We start from the raw sequence: 20,579 nt of genomic DNA, 5'->3' as shown, positions 1-20,579 counted from the left end.
AATGACTTTTGTGGGTTTTCTTAAAGATAAAAGCGACAATTATGTATAATGCTCTCGATTGTTAATGACTTGAGCAATTCATTAAGTAAAACGAGAATGAGGGAAAATTTGGGTCTGACTTACAAAAAAATCAAACCATTTAACGGTATATCGCAGAATGTTGTACCGAGCACTGTCTATGACTTTACAACCAAATGATATTTAGAAGTTTATTTTTTCTTTAGTTTTCGTTTCGTTTTCATTTTTATATTTGTTCTATTAATTTTCCTATTAGTTTATTTCATTACATTTTTTTCATGTGAAATGGCCAAGAGGCCACTCCAAAAATTATCCTCGTCAAATGTTAAACAAGATATTACAACAAAGAAATTCGCTGAACAGGTGTACTCTCTCATTGTATTCTTCCTCCGTTAAGGTCGGAGACCTAGGCGTGTACTATAAGATAATGTTTCAATCTATAACACGACTAGGTTGATCTAAAAATAATCTTTGTGAATATACCCAGCAAACTTCAAATTGGCGAGAATCCCATCTACGATATATCAAATAAAAATTAGAGCGAAGCATAGGTGTAGTATTTAACACCAAATCACAAATCAAACTCTGATTAAAATTGAAGACCATTTTATTATCTATATTGCACACACCACAGTTGATGACATAATGAAATATGTTACTGAATTATATGTTCAAGTTTATTGTTTACATTGGGAAGCACCATGAACGATTATAAAAGTAGAATTTTTGTTGACTTATCTTTCTGGTTGACCGCTAAGGTAACTGAGAGAAGCCGTTGCCTTGGTCCCGTGGGCTCACAGCGAGTACCTTGGGCGAATACCGACACTCTTCAGTCCATTCCACTCATTTTTGTAGAGGGGACATATATGGAACTCGAGGAAGGCCGATGCAAAAACAGTTTGAGAAACTATCTCCAAAAGGACTTACTAACAGAAAGATGAAAGATAAAAAAACTGGCTCTATCTAGCTGATTTTTGAATCGCCACTTGAGATATCAATGAGAGTAATGTAAACTCCATGTAAATCGAAGAAGTGAGGTTTTGAATACACCGCCGATTCCCTTCAAAAAGCAATTTGAAAGAGATCACATGGTACGAGCGTGAGAACCAATCACGTTTGAGATTTCCATGACAACGATTTTTTTTCTCAATGGTCGCCAATTGGACGAGACCGCCATGAATTTGAAGACCTTCGTATAGAGAAGCACGTAATAATTCTACGACATACATTCTATGCGTGTTCAAGAAGAAAGGCCCGTGGAAAGTGTCTTGAATAGGGCTCCCTAACTCTATGTAGGCTGGATTTATAGTTCATTGCGCCTAGAATAAGAATTGAAGCACTGATCTTGCCTACACTTGAATAAACACAAACATGACTACATTTGTGCTTGTGAATATTTTTCTTCTCTAAGAACATAAAACGAAATGTTATGCCTATTTGCAAAAGCCGTACACTCGGTCGTTGTATGGGAGATTACTTCCGGTTTGCTTATGATTGTTATTGATGGGGATGGGGGTCATACATTGCTACGGTAAGTGCTACGATTTATACTTTTACGGTAATCGAGTATTAGTAAAAGTAGTAATAATAGTAGAGGTAGTAGTAGTAGTAGTAGTAGTAGTACATGTAGTTGAATATGCTGGCGCTCAATCTATTTCATGACTTGGGCGTCATAGAGGGTTGACAGGCAAAACAGTACAAATTCTGTAAAGAGACTGAAGGGAAATCGAAAGGAGATCATGAGGGTCAGTACTATATTTCCAGAAATCGTACAGAGGTCGTCTTTCCGTAGAGAGGCATGGTTACGATTAGTTCAAGGGTTACGATCTTACGATTTAGACATTTATACAAACCCATTTTTACAATCGTGGATGCTATTAAGTCCAGGATTCCTCACGAATATTGGAATTGCCACCCTAATTTTTATAAAATATTACTAAAGCAAAACAAAGAAAATATTAATGATAACAGTATAGGAGTATCATCATCATCAGCAGCAGCAGTAGTAGTATTAACAATCGTAGAAGTAGTAGTAGTGTTAGTAGTAGTACTAGTAGTAGTATTAGTAGTAGTAGTAGTAGTAGTAGAAGTAGTAGAAGTGGAAGTAGAAGTAGTAGTATTAGAAGTGGTAGTAGTAGAAGTAGTAGTACTAGTAGAAGTAGTAGCCTAGTAGTAGCAGTAGTAGTAGTAGCAGCAGTAGCAGTAGTAGTAGAAGTAGTAGTAGTAGTAGTAGTAGTAGAAGTAGAAGTAGTAGTAGTAGAAGTAGTAGTAGTAGTAGTAGTAGTAGTAGTAGTAGAATTAGTAGTAGTAATAGTAGGAGTAGTAGTAGGAGTAGTAGTAGTAGTATTAGTAGTAGAACTAGTAGTAGTAGTAGCAGTAGTAGTAGTAGTAGTAGAACTAGTAGTAGTAGTAGTAGTAGTAGTAGTAGTAGTAGTAGTAACAATCATAGTAGTAATAGTAGTAGTGGTAGAAGTAGTAGTCGTAACAATCGTATAAAGTAGTAGTAGTAGTAGAAGTAGAAGTAGTAGTAGAAGTAGTAGTAGTAGCAGAAGTAGTATTTGTAGTAGTAGTAGTAGTAGTAGTAGTAGTAGTAGTAGTAGTAGTAGTAGTAGTAGTAGTAGTAGTAGTAGTAACAATCATAGTAGTATTAGTAGTAGTAGTAGTAGTAGTAGTAGTAGTAGTAGTAGTAGTAGTAGTAGTAGTAGTAGTAGTAGTAGTAGTAGTAGAAGTAGAAGTAGAAGTAGTAATAGTAGTGGATTAGGAGGGAGATTAAAGTCGCAGGAGTAGCAGCACTACCAGTCCATAAGTATTAGCGTAGTGCAATATTCCGAGTGAGTAAAAAAAATAACGATTTAAACACAAACGTTTATAGGGCTATACTTCATGAAACAGAAAAAAAAATTATTTCCACTGTCCAGACACCAATCACAGATGAAAACGTGGAAGAGGTGTCCGAAGAACTGGCTGATCTTACAGAAGACTCACAAGATATGACCGCTGAGGAAGTCGACTCTACTGCTGACATCCTACAGAATATAACGGCTGTTAACTCATCTGAACCATCAGTAAGAAACAATTATATTTCATTTATTGGTTTCTGCAACACTTTTGCATAAACACATGAGCAGTGAAAATACAATGATAATATACGTATAACTGACAAGCAAAACATTGAACATAATTGCATTTTCTATTAATATACAGTGCGTATCAAAAAAAGTTTACACTTTGAAAAAGCTCTATAAAAAAAATTATTTACAAATTGTGGATGTTTTTTTCATATATATTCTTAGGGTTGGGTCTCTTCTATCATATGATCATATGGCCATCGACTAAATATTACGCTTGAGTGAACACTAGCCACTTTTGCAAAGTTCGCTGAAATTGGTTTGCGCAGAAATGCCAATTTTCACTCTGTGTCAAGAAAAGAGGCAAAAAACAATGAAGACAAGATCACTACTGTCATGACTGTGTACAATTTGATTATTTATTTACATTGACTCATGATAAAAATGAAATACAAACAATGTGTATACTTTGAATACATAATGGGATAAAAAAATAAATATTTCATACATAATAAAACATATCCATAGGTCACCATTTTATGGTGATTTGTGGCAGCTGTAAAAAAGGAGAAAACAGATTTGATAAAAGAAATAAGTTCATTTCAATCATTCAACAGTCTTTTCGTCGTCTTTTTCTTGATCGAGGCTTCTTCTAAGAACATTTCATGAAATTCAGTCTTCTACATGACCACCATGTCTTTCTACACACAGTCTGGCTCTTCGAAGCATGTCCTGAACTGCTCGGCGAATCATAGCTCTTTCTTGTCGGAGGACGTTGATCTCTCTGGATATTCGTCTCTCTATCTCATCCAAGTCTGCAGGTGGGGTAGCAAAGACCTTCGCCTTGAGGTATCCCCAGAGAAAAAAATCCAAAGGGGTCAGGTCTGGTGACCTAGGTGGCCATTCAGTTGGGCGGTTCAACGCGATCACGTGATCCCCAAACAGTTCAGTGAGGCGCTCTGTGACGATTCTCCTCCTGTGTGCTGGGGCACCATCCTGAGCCCACCAAATTCGTTGAAAACGCTCGTTCTCTCCTCGGCGATACCTCGGCATACGATCAATCACTGGAACAACATGATGGAGGATCATTCTGCTGTACTCTTCTCCGTTTAGATTTTTGCGGAAGAAGAAAGGGCCGATGATGGAACCATTGCCCATTAACCCTACCCACACCGTAACCTTGCCTCTGTTGTCATTTCTTTGGTAGCTGAAATTACGAGGTGGTTGTCTTCGTGGTCGATATGCCCTCACATTGTGGGTGTTCACGCTTGAATTCATGGCAAATCCTGACTCATCTCCAATAACTAAATCATCCAAAATGCGTCTAGGACGAGCGAGAAGCCACTGGCAAAATTCTAAGCGTCTTGGCAGATCTCCAGGAAGGATTTGATGTCGCTTGACCATTTGGTATGGATGGAATTGAAGATCTAGGCGAGTTATCCTGTTGAATGTTGACGAGGGCAAATCAAGATCATTACGACGACTACTTATCCCACCTGCTGGATGATTTTGCAGAAGATTCCTAACTGCTTCGATGTTAGCATCAGACCTTCCCGTTCTTCTTCGTCCTGATCTACCTCTGTTCCTGTTCAGGCTTGTTCCGGTAGCTCTGTACTTGGAGACGTTTTTGTACACTGCTGCACGTGATGGGCATCTAACATTCGGGTAAACTGTGCGAAAACTCCGGATGACCGCTGCAACACTGTTGGTGCGGTAATAAACTCTAACCATGAAAGATCTCTGCTGGGCTGTGTACTGTGGTCTCGCCATTTCGCTTTGCTTTGAAGAGCTAAGTCATTAAGAACATTTTGCCATACATCTGAAGAAAATATCTAAAGCAATTCATCGATCTCTTCAGATACTATTTGTCTATTTTTAAAAGAGTGAATTACTAAGAGGATTAGGATAGTGAAGGTGGTATTTGCATAAATTATGTTTTGTAATTAATTGGATCTGTTAGCGTCATGGATAACATGAATAAGATCTAGGCTCTGCGAGCTACATGAAAAGATGGCATTGGGGTGGTGAATGGGGGTGGGGTTATGGATATAATGTTGAGTAAGGAGATTTTCACTCAATTAAATTATTCTTTTAAAAAAAATCGATGGTATTGCTGTATGATCTTCACTTCAAATGATTCGGATCAATCTGATCAGTTTCTGCGCAAGTCACTTTTCAGATTTTTTTTTAAAGCTTTGGTGTTCACTCATGCGGAGATTTCTGCCGACAATCTTGATATAATTTAATAGATGTGGGTCATACCTATATATCAATATAAAAAAATTATCAGGATATTGTCAAAATTTCATTTTAATGGATTTTTTCAAAGTGTAAACTTTTTTTTGATACGCACTGTATATCGATTGTTAGAAGGTTGCAGGGGTTACCACTATAAGCTAAGCTTGACAGCGTGGCAGCCCCAGACAATCACTGCATCCATGGGAGTAGTTATATCGTTTTAAATAAAATTACACGATTTCATCAATATCTTTAATATTGTCTTCAGATGGAGACGAATGTTGTATTCATGGCGTAGATACACGACACACCTAACATGAATACTAGACAAACACCTCTTTCATTTACAATGAAAGAGGTAGGAAAAAGAGAATTCTTTAGGGCTTGAGACAAAGACGTATGCATATTTTTCTTTACATTTCAGACAAAATAGGCATATTTATGACAAATATTGGGTTGAAATATTTGAATTTTCTTACAATTTATATTGTCTTCTTTCTTAATATTATAGACGGTTTAAAACATCATCTTACGGTCATGGGAAGAAGACTGAATTTTACAATCATTTCAGGTTGGTGAAATAAAATGTAAAATGCCAGTTATTGGGTATCGCACCCATTACACCAAGTGATGTGTTTAAACCAATTCATGACTTCCCTGAAAAACGTGTTCTTTGTATTGCTTCTGCTAGGTGACGCGATCCGTTGTTGAGACTATAAATAACCTAATGAATGTGAACGAAGATGAACTGGAAGAAGCTGCGGCAAAAGGATCAACTAACCGAGCTATCCGATGCTTAGAGACTCAACTCCAGTTTGTTGATGTAACGACGTCCAATGGAACGTACAAAGACGTCCAGCCTAATCTTGGAGTACAGGTAGACCTTTCTGTTCTACGTTCTGTACTTTTGATGTCCTGATAAAGTATCACCTTCATAATGACAGGGTTTATATTTATTTCTTGTCAAAACAAGATAACTCTATTATCACTCATTCGAACTTTTTCAGAATTTTCGTTCTACTTTCTCTTTGTGTCCTATCAGCGAAGCTATGTCTCTATCCTCTCCCTCCAGTTATTCATTCTGTTTACATCCAATCTTGAACAGGTGAGTGAATATTCTCTTCAATTGCTTCAGACTGGTTTGACTTTTATCTACACCACGGATGATCCTCGTCGTCCACTCAGACCTGAACACATCTTTGTCTACATCGGCAATAGTGAGAACCTCGATCCCGGAGACATGCCGATTCATGCCCGAATCTCCCTTCCGACATCACTCGGAAGACGAATCAGACGAAATAGCAGTCGGGTTTCCTTCGTTATTTATCGAACTACAGCTCTATTCATGGCACCTTGGTTGATCGAATTTAACGCGATGCAAACCGAGTTCAGCCGAACTGCAAACACTCGTGTTATCTCTGCGGCTATTAATGCGATGCCCATATCAAATCTCTCAGATCCGGTCATGACGTCATACCATCCTATCTTCACAAAAGCTAATGAAGTATGTATTCATTTGAATTTATGACATAGAAATTCGCCTAAAACTATTTCCAAGGAATTTGATTTTAATTCGTAGCCTAGGATTATTAAAGATGTACATTTCTTGATTGATTTGTAAGGAACTCTTAATGACAATAAGAATTGATTAGTCTGGATTTTGTACTAAGTTAATTGTGTCAGTAGAATACGACCAAATAGGTTATAAAAAAAGGAAAATAGCTGTTTGTTGAGAAGTTGTTTTACATGTTAACTGCTTGATAAAAAAACATTTAATCAAATCAGATACACCCTTACAATACCTGCAATTATATATATGAAGAATGATATCTGCATAATACTCAAAGGTATCTTACCTTACATAATTTATAATTTGTTATCAGAACATTGAGAACACAACCAATCCAGTATGTGTGTTCTGGGATTTTGATGCTGATGATGGACATGGTAACTGGTCTGATGATGGATGTCATCTTACTACATCAGGAATCATACATGATTATAGATGTCAGTGTAATCATTTAACCAACTTCGCTATTCTAATGGTAAGAAATGGAAAACAGTCCCTACCCTTCCAATAAAACCACGTTTCAAAATAACCTCATGTCGTAGCAGTTCACACAATCAAAAGAATATTTATCTTTCGCCAGACGTTATCACACAGCAAATTATTTTTTAAAAGAAGTTCCTTGCCAGGATGTGTAATAATCATTACTTTCGGACTTGAAGCATTCTCTATTTGAATACTTTTTTTCGATGCATAGCAGAGCGAGAGTGCATTGGCGCCGTTTTTCCGAAGGCGGTGGCATCGTCAACGTTGAAATCTTAACCAAGGTTAAGCTTTTGAAGTGCTATCATAACTTAGAAAGTATATGAACCTAGTTCATGAAAATTGGATTGAAGAATTATCAAGTATCGCTAAACTTCTCTGAGTTTCAGGTTACATGACTAAGATCAAAGGTCATTTAGGGTCAATGAACTTTGATAATATTGGTAATATTTTTGGAATTGTCATCATAACTTTAAAAGTTTATGGATCTAGTTCATGAGACTTGGACTTAAGAGTAACCATGTATCCCTGAATATCCTGTGTCTGTTTCAGGTCACATGACCAAGATCAAAGGTCATGTAAGGGTATGTTAAAATATAATCTTGTTTCATATATTGGGAAGACTATTGTTTGCTTCAGATGTTTGCAAATTATTTAACTGATGGATATGTATTTTTTATACCATATTTCGGTACCTGTCGTAGTTTATACTTTTTATTACAATACATATATTAATGTTTTACATGTATACTAACTAGGACCCCATTGGAAATAAGCCTTTAGACTTTCATGGGCTATCCTGTCAAGGTATTCTTCAATTTCATTGTAATCTCGTGCGATATTCTTGACGAATAAAATCAATCAATCAATATTTTTGTTTTCTCTCTAGGATATTTACGGCAATACTTTGCTAACAGACCATCAGGATTTTGTTCTAGAAATCATGAGCTACGTTGGTTGCTGTTTGTCAAGCATATGTCTTGGATTGACCCTCTGCACGTTTCTCTCTAACAAGTATGTCTGCTGTGCTTTCCATAAACATCAATATATCAACAATGTTTTGCTCATATTTCTTGATTTTAGTGAGCTTCCTTTCGATAGTTCGGTTGTTTTAAGTGTAGCGCCCCTCTCTTGTCTAGGAAAACGTGCAGGCGGTGATCAAAATACATATGAAAATTAGACCGTTCTATCTGGCGCCATCTCATACATGTATATTGCTTCCTCTGATGGATGTTAAGCGTAAATGATTCAAATTTACTTCAAAAACATACAATGCAGACCGTTGTTTATCTTGTATTTCAATATGACTGATTAACCTAGACGTAAAATTTACCCTAGGTAAATGGTTATATACCAGCTTGGCGTTTACCTGCAAAACGCTGTCCTACCGAGTTCTTACGGGAGTTACTATTCATTAGGTGAGCTGATGATGTCACATCCCCACTCTCCGTTTTCTTATGTTATTACATAAAATTATAATTATTTCGTATTTGTGTGAATAATATGTCTCCCTTATAATGAAATAAGTTGCAGCAGTAAATATCTAATGCACTGAATCAGTTGTCAATCCAATTTTTCTAGGAAATTCTTGGAGGAAAAAAATGGAATAAACCTAATTTCATATAATAAAATACAAAAGAACAAGTGGAGATGTGACATCATCAGCCCACCTAATGAATATTCATGACGACTGCTTTCACAAAATATAGCTAGATTTTAAATTTCAATATCTTTGTTATTTGTAATCCGATTTTGATGAAATTTTAGGCATTATGCTCAGTGGATTTTACTCAATTCATTAAGCTATAAATACTTTAAGCCCGGACCATCCCTTTAACAGAATATTGTAGGTCTATTTTTTTGCCAGAATTTGAATGGCAAGTCTACTGATAATTTTAATACAGCTTATACGATTAGGTTTGCAAATACTGGGAGATATACATAACTTGTGAAGAGTGCCATTTCCATTTTCTGTTCATGGTAATTTCATCCCATGTTCCCACTAATTCAGAATAATTTAATTGAAATACAATGAAAAACGGGAAAGCTAAATAAGGTTAATGGAGAAGAACATTTCAGATACATCTTTATCAGTTATTTATTCCCTCAACGATCCCTTAAAAGAGGTACAGTTTAGGTATTTTGGTTTTCTCTTTTTAGAAAACTTCGGAAGTCCCAGGCAAATCGCATCCTTGCCTCGCTCTCAGCATCCCTTTTCTCCCTATACATCACCTTCCTCCTCCTCCTCTCACTCAATCATGTTGCTATGGTAACGTGTGGCGTCATCGTGGGATTTCTGCACTATTCCCTACTTTCCTCGGTAAGCTGGATGGCGGTAGAGAGTTTTAACATGTACCTCATGGTCATCCGTGTCTTCGACAGAGGGGGTATCCCCCATTTTATGATAAGGGCGGCTTGCTTTGCATTAGGTAAGTTGTTTCCTTATTCACGGAACCTGAATACAAAAGCGTGTACCTAATGAAAGTTGTTCCATATTTTTTTAAATTAATATTTATTGTAGAATTGCTCGCCAAACATGCCAGTGGGATTTAGGATATTGACTTCATGCAAATTTAACAAGATGTCAATAAGATATTTTATTCATTTATTCCACGGAATTTAAAGCTACAATACGGTGATGATAAAATAATTCATAACTTACTAATTTGGACCTAATTCAACGCCAGCTTTATAATGATATTGATAAGCGTGTCGTAAAGAAATTTCTGTTTTCTGCTCATTATTCTTGGTTTAAAAGCGCCGAGGCTCAGTGCCAAGGTGTCGTTAAAAATGGTCTTGATCAGATCTGGTGTATCAATCAGATATGATTATTTACATCTCTGACCGACATTTTAACGTCACCATCCGAAAGAAGTGAGCAGGCCCGAACCTCCATCCTCTACACGCACAACACCCAATTTATCAATAAATTAAAGAATATTAAACTTGATCCCCCTTACCCCCATTATTCCAGGCACACCAGCTCTCATTGTCGGGATAACTAGTGGAGTAGCAAGGCAAGGATACATGTCATATTCTGATAATAATCAGTAAGTTCATCCTTGAATGTTTCAATGAGTCATGTAATAGGATTAAAGCAACTTTAATATGTCAGTACATTGATGTCAGTATTCATGCAAAGTTTAAGAAATAATGAAACATTAAGAGTACCATGTTTAGCCTCTACTACGTGATGATAGTTGTGATTTTTTTTAAGTGAACCTAAAAAGAAACTAGTTTAGTCAACACTTCGAGTTGCTGAACTTTAATTTTCTCATTATTTAAAGAAAGGGAATGTAATTTAACAACTTGTTCATGTCAATCTCATTTCACTACTTGTCCATAAAACATTAGTTTAGCATGTTTGAGATTGATCCAGCTCAGGAATGAACTTATGCTTGACATTTTAGATGCGGCTTTCTGACACTTTGGCCACTCGTTGGCGGGGTCCTAGTTCCGTTGGCCATCCTCATTGTCTATGACGCACTCATTTTCACTCTTGTCATGCGACGTCTGTCTCGTAAAGTGGCGGGAAAACAAATTACTAAACCCAAATACCTTGAGCGGCTTCATCGTCTGCAGAATGCCTTGGCTTTGACCGTTCTCATGGGGTTAACCTGGGGAGTCGGCTTCTTGACCTCCATCAAAGTTGCTAACCTGGCCTTCCAGATCATATTCATCATCTTAAACTCACTTCAAGGAGTTTACTTATTTCTGTTCTACTGCCTGAGAAACCCAATCGCACGCATGCACTGGAGAAACCTACTCTGCCCACGTCGCATGCAGCAAAAGGAGAAGACTACAACAGTAGTCAGCAACTGTTCGTCGTCGAGCGGTAACCGAAAAGGACGTCGATCACGAGCCTCACAGGAAACCAAGACCGACGAAGGAAAGAAGATCTATGTTGAAGATGACAAGTGGTATCGTAAAGTTGGAATTGACTTTAATCATGTATTCTCTAAACAACGCGTGAATGAGACGAGCGTATACACCATTGAGTTGTCTTCATTGCCTAAATCAATGACGTCGACGAATATTCCTTATGAAGGCGTCTTCGCATTTAATAATGAATTCGTAGATGATAATGCTATTGGGGAAATGGAACACGTTTATTAGATATATTTTATAAGTGTGATTAAGTGTATGAAAAGAATCAAAGAGTTCCAACATTAATCAAATGAATTTCGATTAGCTTTGAATAATCAGAATGTAGTAGTGCTGTTTGCTCTTTGGGGGCCCTTGAATGTCAAATTAATAATTGATAATTAGCACGCCCTTCCATCCAATTACAGAATCAATATCCAAATAAAAAAGATAAAGAAAATAATGGAAATAACTAATCAGAAAGGGGTGTGCTTACAAGTGTTTCTGAAATTGATGTTTAGTTGTGATTGTGTATCAGTTTCATTGGTTTTTCATCAAAACAGTGTATAATCATTATGTAATTGTGAGAATAAACAAACCAAGCCTTTGTTTGATACAGTATATATATGTATGTATGTATGTATATATAGGTTGCCATGAACATACTACTTATTATCCTATTATTGAATGCATGGTTTATTCAATTAAATTGACAAAATGAAATACGAACCGGTAAAATTGTATCAAATCACTTTGAGAAAATATGGAATTTAATTTCATTTTTAAAAAAGTCATTTAAACGATGCTTGTGATATGCAGGTTAATTAAGGAACGTGACGGCATGCTATCATAATCAACATATTCTCAGCAAAGAATGTAAAGTACGATTCCACATAAACTTGTAGAATCTATATTATTGAAATTGATTGTTATTCATGGGTTTCTGTATTATTAAATGTATGAAAATGAAATATTTTACATTTCCTGTGATAAAATCAAAGAAATTATAGTGTGTATGTGACATTAATGTTTATGAATCATATTTATGGAATAATATATATTTTAACTGAATCAAATGTATTTGAATAATTTTCTTCCTTCATTTCTATGTAACTGCTGTTTAGTGGAATCCTTCACAAGCCACAATCCTCCAATTTTTTTCACCATCGCAAGCAGAATAAAGTCTTTTTAAAATTCCTATCAAGGAGTTTATCTCTCCAGACATTATAATGCTTGAGTCTGTCAAGGAACTACCTGATTCGATGCTGCAAATAGAACTGGTAGACCTAATGGGATTTCCTGTTTGAATATTATGTAAAGGGTTGGGAGAGATGTACAGGACGTAGAAGTGAAAGTCATAAAGTTTGACAACTTGGCAAGGGCGTTCATGACAATATTAGGTATAAGGCTTTTGGCATTGATCTATCTCAAGGTCCTTCAGTCCTTCAATTTGGGTTCAATGGAATATAATTCGATAACTACACTCATGCCCCCCTTAATCGTTGTAGTGAAGTTTTATATACCATAAATTACGTAGATCCCCTATCACATAAAAAAGAGACTCAAGTTTGCACCCTAAATTCAAAACTGGCAGCAAGTTTTATGTACAATGTTGCACCTATAAATTAAAAAGTAGTACGAATGTACCCTCTTTGTTCCTTTTTAGTATTCCTATGACTGTATGACGTCCCCTCTTCGACTTAACAATGTGTCCAGACTTTAGTACATACTAAAAAAATGGGCAATTTTACTCCCTTAAAATGCAATACTGTGAAAACTTTGCACCTCAATAGCAGGTTTTTTTGCACTTTTAAGGATGCACTTAATACACTTTGTACCCTCTTATTGTGAAGAGTTGTACTCGTAGGGAAGATGCAAATTGGCAAAACATTTTGTGCAAATGGGCATCACAAAGTGCGAATACACTCTAAAAAAATATTGGGCAAAGGTGCTCCATGAGGGTAATTGTGTGTCCAGCCGACATTGGGCATTTTTATTTATTCAGTGCGATGAAAATTTTGCTCATTCTAAAGTAATTGCTGTTTTTTTAACCTTACTGGACAATTATGCTTCCCGTATATATTGGGTACATACTGCCCCAAATTGGTTGGACACATAATTACCCTGGTGGCAATATAAATTTCACCCAATATTTTTTACACTGAAGTAACAATAAAAAAAAACTTTTTTACCGTATTCACTTAAGGTGGGAGATTTTACCGCCCCCCCCCCCCCAAAAAAATATTGAATAAATAAAATACTGCCAGTGTTGTTTTTACAGTACAAACTTTTACCTTCATTCTTCGTCTTAAACTCTTAGAATGTAGGGCAACATACTCTCCACACAATTATTCCAAAAAAAATTATCAAACTCTGAGTATTTTTCAACCAGTACTGTGTAGTTTTCACCCAAATCACACATTATTGGTTTAAAACTACCCAGAAGTGGATAAAGTTTTAACCTATTGGGGCACACACCACTAACTATTTCCCCATAGACTCATGTGTTAAAAATGAGATTTGAAAAAATCGCCAAAATAAGTCTTAGAAATCACATCATCCACACCTTTATCATTTGGTAGTTCATCCAATATCCTTCAAACGCTAAATATATGAAAAGGTGTTTTTCAGCATTTTTTTCGAACTACAGGGGCTCAAACCAAGACTACATGCAAACTTGGTTGCAGTCACAGTGCTCACAGGGTTTCTTGGGCAACTAATTAAGTTCCCATAAAACCCAGCATTGACAAATTACTGCTCTCCCATGGGACTGAACAGATCTAGTAGTAATCCCTCTCTATGCCCATATGAAAAAAAATGTTCAGATATGCACCGTTGATTTTATATGAATATTTTTCCAACCATTACATCATACGGGTCTAAAGGGGTCCGAAATTGCCGGATCCTATGTTAGTGGTGTGCGTACATTGTTGTGTGGAATGTATGTTACCCAACATTTTAAAGAGTGCAGCCTCTCCCCTGTTCACACCCTCTGCGTCACATTCATGTTGTTAATCCTCTACCCAAAAATCTTATATTGTCTGCAAGGGACCACCCCCTGTGTAGTTTGAGGAAGGTAGACTCTGAGGCCCGTATTCTTAAGTCGGGTTTAACTTAAACCTCGGTTTAAGTTAAACCCGACTTCAGAATACGGGCCTGTGTGGCCTGATTGTGTATTGAAGATTTATGAGCAGGACCGATAGCACAATTTGAATGTTATTCGTCTCAAGACTCACATGGTTAACTTTGTCTATACAGACCAGTCCTTGTCATTGTAACCAATTAGAAGACCAAATCGTCTCTTTTTCACCGGAAAAGAAAAAAAATGTTTGTCCATGGGGTTGCAGTTCGAAAGCGAGGCAATAATGTTACGCTATACCATTCCTCATCCGTGGCCTAAAGATAGAACCCCTGTCAAATGACATCATCGTTTGCTTCCTTTATAAAATTATCTTCATCTGATCTTTATACTCCCACAGGAATAGGGATGTGAGTTTCTTTAACATGAATGTGTTCAGTGCATGTGGTATACTTGTTTGATATCAAATAAGAAATATTGAATAATATCACAATTAATACATTAGCACGCAGTATGGATGATGGTGGAGTTTTAGTTGATTCAATTCAATTCAAGTTTATTTTGCTCTCTGCATAAAAATGAACAAAAATGTGGTAAAATACATAGGAACAAAGTTTACATAACATCAAAGACATAAAAAAGCATTGAGAGGGAAGCAGCCAAAAAGGAAAAGAATATCCTTATAAAAAGGCCGACCCAACTTACTTTAAAAAGAATAATAATTATTGACAATATCAAAAGTAAAAAAAGACAATTAGGAGACAATACAAAGGCATAGATACACAAATGGTAAGATTTAGATTATATATATAAAAAATATTTACAAACAGGTTTAATTATCAAATATAAAGTTTCTGAAGTTACGTTTGAAAATATTAAAAGAACAAGACGTTTTCAAATTAACCGGCAAAGAATTCCAAATGATGACGGCAGTAGTGATATTGAAGGTGATTGAAATGGTGACCATGCTCATTACCGTTCAAAATATGGTGGTGACGATGACGACAACAAAAATTGTGATAGAGCAGACGATAATGATATTGTTTGTATTTAGATCATTTGCACATCCAGCGTGCATATCTCAACGACCTTTTCTTTCAAATCATTGTTCATAACATGATTATGTAAATACATTTTAAAGCTACCAATATTTTCACTTCAAGGTCAAGTGGAACCCATTTGAAAGTTGACTTAAGACAGATAAAACAGCATTACTGAGCATATAGTATGCAATAAGTTAAAAGTTTTGAAGTGGTCATTTTTTACCATAATGCAGTGATATGAATATGATTAACACAAGCTGTGCGCATGTAATGTCACACGTTCCTTAATTATTACACTGTAAAAAAAATATTGGGTAAATTTTTTACTACCACGGGTAATTGTGTCCAACCAATTTGGGGTAGTAAAGTTTATCCAATGGGGGAAGCATGTTGTCCAGCAAGGTTAAAAAATAAGCAGCAATTACTTTAAAATTGGATAAATTTTCATAACACTAAATGAATAAAAATGCCCAAAAGAAATGCCCAATGTTGGTTGGACACATAATTACCCCCGTGGAGCATTTTTACCCAAATATTTTTTAGAGTGTACTTCTGAATGCACTCTACATGTATGACATTTCAAATGTTCCAATTTCAATAGTAAATAGTTATAATAATAGTTAAAAGTAAATAGAAAAGAAAGAAATTACTTTCTATTGAATAAAAAATTGGTCAATTATAATTATGGATGATTTCTTCATGCGATACTTTTGGAGCGAAATTTCATACAATAAACTAGAATTATATTTTTTGTTGTAAATTAACATATTTTCATGACCAAAAGCTCTCAATAGCCATTTCTTAATTCTTTCTAAACATTTTCGACGACTACTATTATCTTCTAATCTGTACTTCATGAATTTATCTTTAAGAAATTGGAGATCACAGACAACCATCAAGTGTATTTAAGTACTAATTTGGGACCCTCCTGTCGAAAGACAACCGGTTGAAAATGTTGCGATATGGGTATTAGATTCCGCAACCACGCAGCATGCACCTGAGTCATACGGAATGGTGTGGTAATGTGATCGAACTTATCATGACTTTTGGTGGCAAAAATAGAGAAAAGTGTAAATGTCAATAAAGATTTTTAAAAGAAAATGACGTATAACACCTCCATCATGACCATGGCCACATGTACTTTATAACATGTTTAAAGTTGTACGTAAATAGCTTCAGTTGTAACTTTAAGGGGAAATGGGAACCTTAACAGAAGATGATGCTTTTCTATGCCTTCTGATTATACGCTTGAAATTACAGTAAATAATCACCAACTTCAAAATAATCATAAACAACTATATAACAAGGAATTGAATTAAAACGTTTTTAATCAGTTCATAACCATTGATGTAGACAGCAATCAGCAATCGACAGAAGTTAATATCTGACAACCCTGCACTGTAAAAAATATTGGGTGAATTTTTAATCAGTACGAAGGTAATTATGTGGCCAACCAATTTGGGCCAAAGTATTTTGCCCAATGCGGGAAGCATATTGTCCAGTAAAGTTAAAAAATAGGCAGCAATTAATTTAAATTAGCAAAATTTTAATCGCACTGGATAAATAAAAAATGCCCAAAAGAAATGCCAAATGTTGGTTAGACACGTAATTACCCTCGTGGAGCTATTTTTAGAGTGTGCATTTCCTTGGCAATCAGAGAGAACATAATTAAAGAAGAGGTTAATAAAAGAAACATTTCATTCGAAAATAAACCAATGCATGTTGTTTTAAAATCTATATCTGCTCATTGATTTCCTGTTCTTTAATATGTGTTGTCGACGTTGTTTACACTTTATTTTCAATTAGGGAGGGTTTCATCCGGGGGTTTCATTAACATTTTTCGTCCGAAAAGTTGTCAGATCTGACAACTGTTCTCGATTCTGATTGGTTGAGAATGACTGTTTACATGGTAACTGTCAGGACTATGGTGGCCCTGAATTAATGGACATCGCAAATAGACCAAATAGCGAATATTCACGACGAAATTGGCAACGAAATTCACGACGTCGCCAATTTTGTCGTGAATATTCAAATTGACGACGAAATTTTCGACGTCGTGAATTTCGTCGTGAATATTCGCGATTTTCTCTATTTGCGAGTCCCTTCAGGGCCACTATACAGGACTAGCCAAATAATGTTAAATAAAATGTTTATAATTACTAAATAACTGGTTGGTAAACTTCCATGAATAATCGCATTCAAGTAAGATTTTAGAATCAATGTTACCTTGTAACATGACGATGAGATCCTGTATGTAATCTGGCACGCTGTGAGAGGATGAGTATCAATGATTATATTTCAAATTGGATTGTGGTTGATTGTCTCGGATTAATATATTGATGGAGGTCGATGTCCAGCACACATACACTTTACTTTAACTATACATACATACACTTTATGTTAACTGTTTTCCCCTCATGTTTGTATCATTGATGTACACCTATTTTTTTTAATAATAATTTAAAACATCGAACCACGTTCTATCATCTTGTTGCAAAAGCGTGTTTTGAGGTTCAGATCGATTGTCGTTTCCCCCAATTATTTTCATCAATATATACTTTTATTATTGTCATCAATTTAATAGGGCCTGTTGCATAAACGAAGAACTCTGAGTCTTTTTGTGAGGGGGGCAGAGTTTTTCAATGCGTTATTGTAAATGGCACAATTTTGTTTGTCAGAGTTTTTTATGTCAAAAGTTTCACGCAGCATGCCCATAGGGAATCGATTTGTTGGCCAACAATCTCATCATTTTTAGATAAAGATACGTAAAAAACGGTATTTTCTAAATACACAGCCAAAGACGTTGTTTCTAGATAGCATTGTTTACCCCTTATAAGGTGAAATTGTGTGTAATAATGCTGTTTTTATGTTATGTGTTTATTATTATCTCTAATAATCTTTTAATATTTTTTAATAACGTCATATCACATGGTCATACAAAAGAGAGAGAATGGGAGAGAATGATAAATCAATTCCTTATTGGAGAGAATAGTGTCATACATTGCGGGCGCGCCAGGGTCTAGTGGTTCTGTCTCTCGCCTTTCAAACAGAGGGTCGTGGGTTCGAATCCTAGTCACGGCGTGTTTTCCTTCAGCAAGAAGTTTATCCACAATGTGCTGCACTCGACCCAGGTGAGGTGAATGCGTACCCGGCAGGATTATTTCCTTGAATGTACTGAGCGCGCCGGTGATGGTAGCTCGAACTAATGCCGGGGTAATAATAACAGCGCTTTGTATCCTCAGGCAAAAAGCGCTATATATCCAGCTATCATTGTTATTATTATTATTGCGTTCACATAGTTGTTGTTGTTATTCACATTATTCATTTTTAACAATGATAACTTCTACAGTTTGTATTCACATTTTGTTTTATATAATGGACTCGGGCTGTATATATCAGACCCACAGTGCCGGGGGGGGGGGGGCACTTCCATTGACGAATGGATACCATGCGCGACCATGGGGTCTCGAAAGCACCCTAAACACGTATTTTCCATATTCTGAAAATGCACCCCTTGACAAGTTCAACAGTGTGAAGATAATGTGTTCCACACTTTGAATACATGGGGACATTGTTGGTCGTTCTTTTCTTCCATCAGGGAAAAGTCAAAGGGGGTTGATAGTTTCTTGTTTAACTTAAAATGTATTTAGTTATTTTGTTGGTTATTGTATTTAATTCACCAACGCTTGTCAATACTATACAAAAAACACACATTAATAGTTCAAGTAAATCACAGTCCTCTATGAAAATATATGAATATAAACACATCGAATTAATTCTCGCTGTCATTTCCTATTCTAATCGCGTTAGAACAGTATCAGTCGAAATACTGTTAGTTTAGGCCTAATTATAGATAACTACCTCCTTTAGCACTCACTTTCACCTGCTGCATGACATCGGTTAATTGTATATTGTAAACTGACAAGTTACAATTTTAGAACCCCAACGATCTGTATGAAATAATTCCTACTGATTTTGATATTGTTACAAATCCTAAAGCGCAACTAATACTAAGCTATTTATCATACGTCGTTCAGTCACAATGACTCGAGGGTACCTAACACAATGAAGACAGCTATTTTAATTTCATTGTTTTCAAGCTGAAGTGTTGGCAGAAGCGATTTGTCACAATCAAATTTGTTTCCTGTCGAAATGATTCAATTTCACTTCATTTTGTAGCATTTATAACGTTTTAACCTCAATAGCATCAAGTTGAAAATTAGTTTTATGTTTCTATTCTCGGAACTATTCTATTCTCGGAATTCTCCACAGAACTGCCCCGTGGAATCAGCAGACATCGTTATATCATGACATGCACAACGATAGGTACAATGATGTCAGCAAATATGTTCCTTTTTTTTCATCTCCAAAATAATAGAGGCGTCATTTAGTTCTACTTCATCCATCAGTGACTCAACTTTTTATTTTCAAACTGAGCTATCCTCGTTCGAAAGTTTATTTTTCCAAGAAATGCCGTATGGCGGGGGAGTAATTTTTACGAGGATAAATTCTGAACGAAATATGATCAGATATCTTTCCAAACATTGATTATGATATATGATGCATGAGGTCAAGGAAATGCCATTGCTGAAATGCACAACCCGTGAAGATCATTGCTGTAAAAAAAACGGAAGTTAAAGAGCTGAGGCGAGCTGGACCCAAGCTATATGCACACACTTATTCCAGGAGTTTCCAAAGTTCATACAACATTGAACAAATAAAAACCCAAAACTTCCCCCAATATGTGATATTAATAATTTAGTATAATTTAGTATGTGACCAATCTTTATCAGGATAAAGCCCATAATTTCTCCATTATCTTTTAGTCTTGTCAGAAGTCGATACTTTTTGCTACCCCTTAGAAAATAAAAATATGCCAATTAAGGAGGTAGGATGAGTATGACTACGTAACTAAAGGATGGGTGAGAGATAAAAAAAAAAGTTTAATTTTAGGTTTTAAAAAGGCAGATATAATGTAAGAAAGAGTAATGGATTGAAGTACGAAAAATAAGTAACTTTTACATTTGCTTTTTAATTTCATCATATTTATTTGTTTTTCGTACTATATAAATTGAATCTGATCTGTTTAGACCTGGCACGTCATTCTAAAGAGAAATCGAAACGTTGATTTTGAAGGGTGTTTTCTACTCGTCTACAGAAGGATATCCTTCACTGGATACTCTAAGAACGATAATGATTATTTTCACTTCGCTTCAATG

General features: G+C 35.8%; 1 protein-coding gene across 2 annotated transcripts; it reads left to right on the top strand.

Annotated features, from left to right (window-relative positions):
• The first annotated feature begins 1,511 nt into the window (after positions 1-1,511).
• LOC121410028 (adhesion G-protein coupled receptor G6-like) lies at positions 1,512-12,993 on the top strand. 2 transcript variants are annotated; one of them, XM_041601847.1, is made up of 9 exons: positions 1,512-1,549; positions 2,937-3,083; positions 6,016-6,201; positions 6,430-6,828; positions 7,208-7,369; positions 8,264-8,388; positions 9,535-9,803; positions 10,349-10,424; positions 10,785-12,993. In XM_041601847.1, the coding sequence occupies exons 2-9, from the start codon at positions 3,009-3,011 to the stop codon at positions 11,488-11,490; spliced, it is 1,998 nt and encodes a 665-aa protein (XP_041457781.1). In that variant the 5' UTR covers positions 1,512-1,549; positions 2,937-3,008; the 3' UTR covers positions 11,491-12,993. The 2 variants fall into 2 exon arrangements, with proteins under 2 accessions (XP_041457781.1, XP_041457782.1); XM_041601848.1 differs by lacking the exon at positions 6,430-6,828.
• Positions 12,994-20,579: the final 7,586 nt, after the last annotated feature.

Source organism: Lytechinus variegatus, chromosome 3 (assembly GCF_018143015.1).
Source record: "Lytechinus variegatus isolate NC3 chromosome 3, Lvar_3.0, whole genome shotgun sequence".
In the NCBI taxonomy this organism is placed as follows: Eukaryota; Metazoa; Echinodermata; class Echinoidea; order Temnopleuroida; family Toxopneustidae; genus Lytechinus; species Lytechinus variegatus.
The sequence above is the reverse complement of the archived record's forward strand: the minus strand, read 5'-3'. Positions and strand labels throughout refer to the sequence as shown.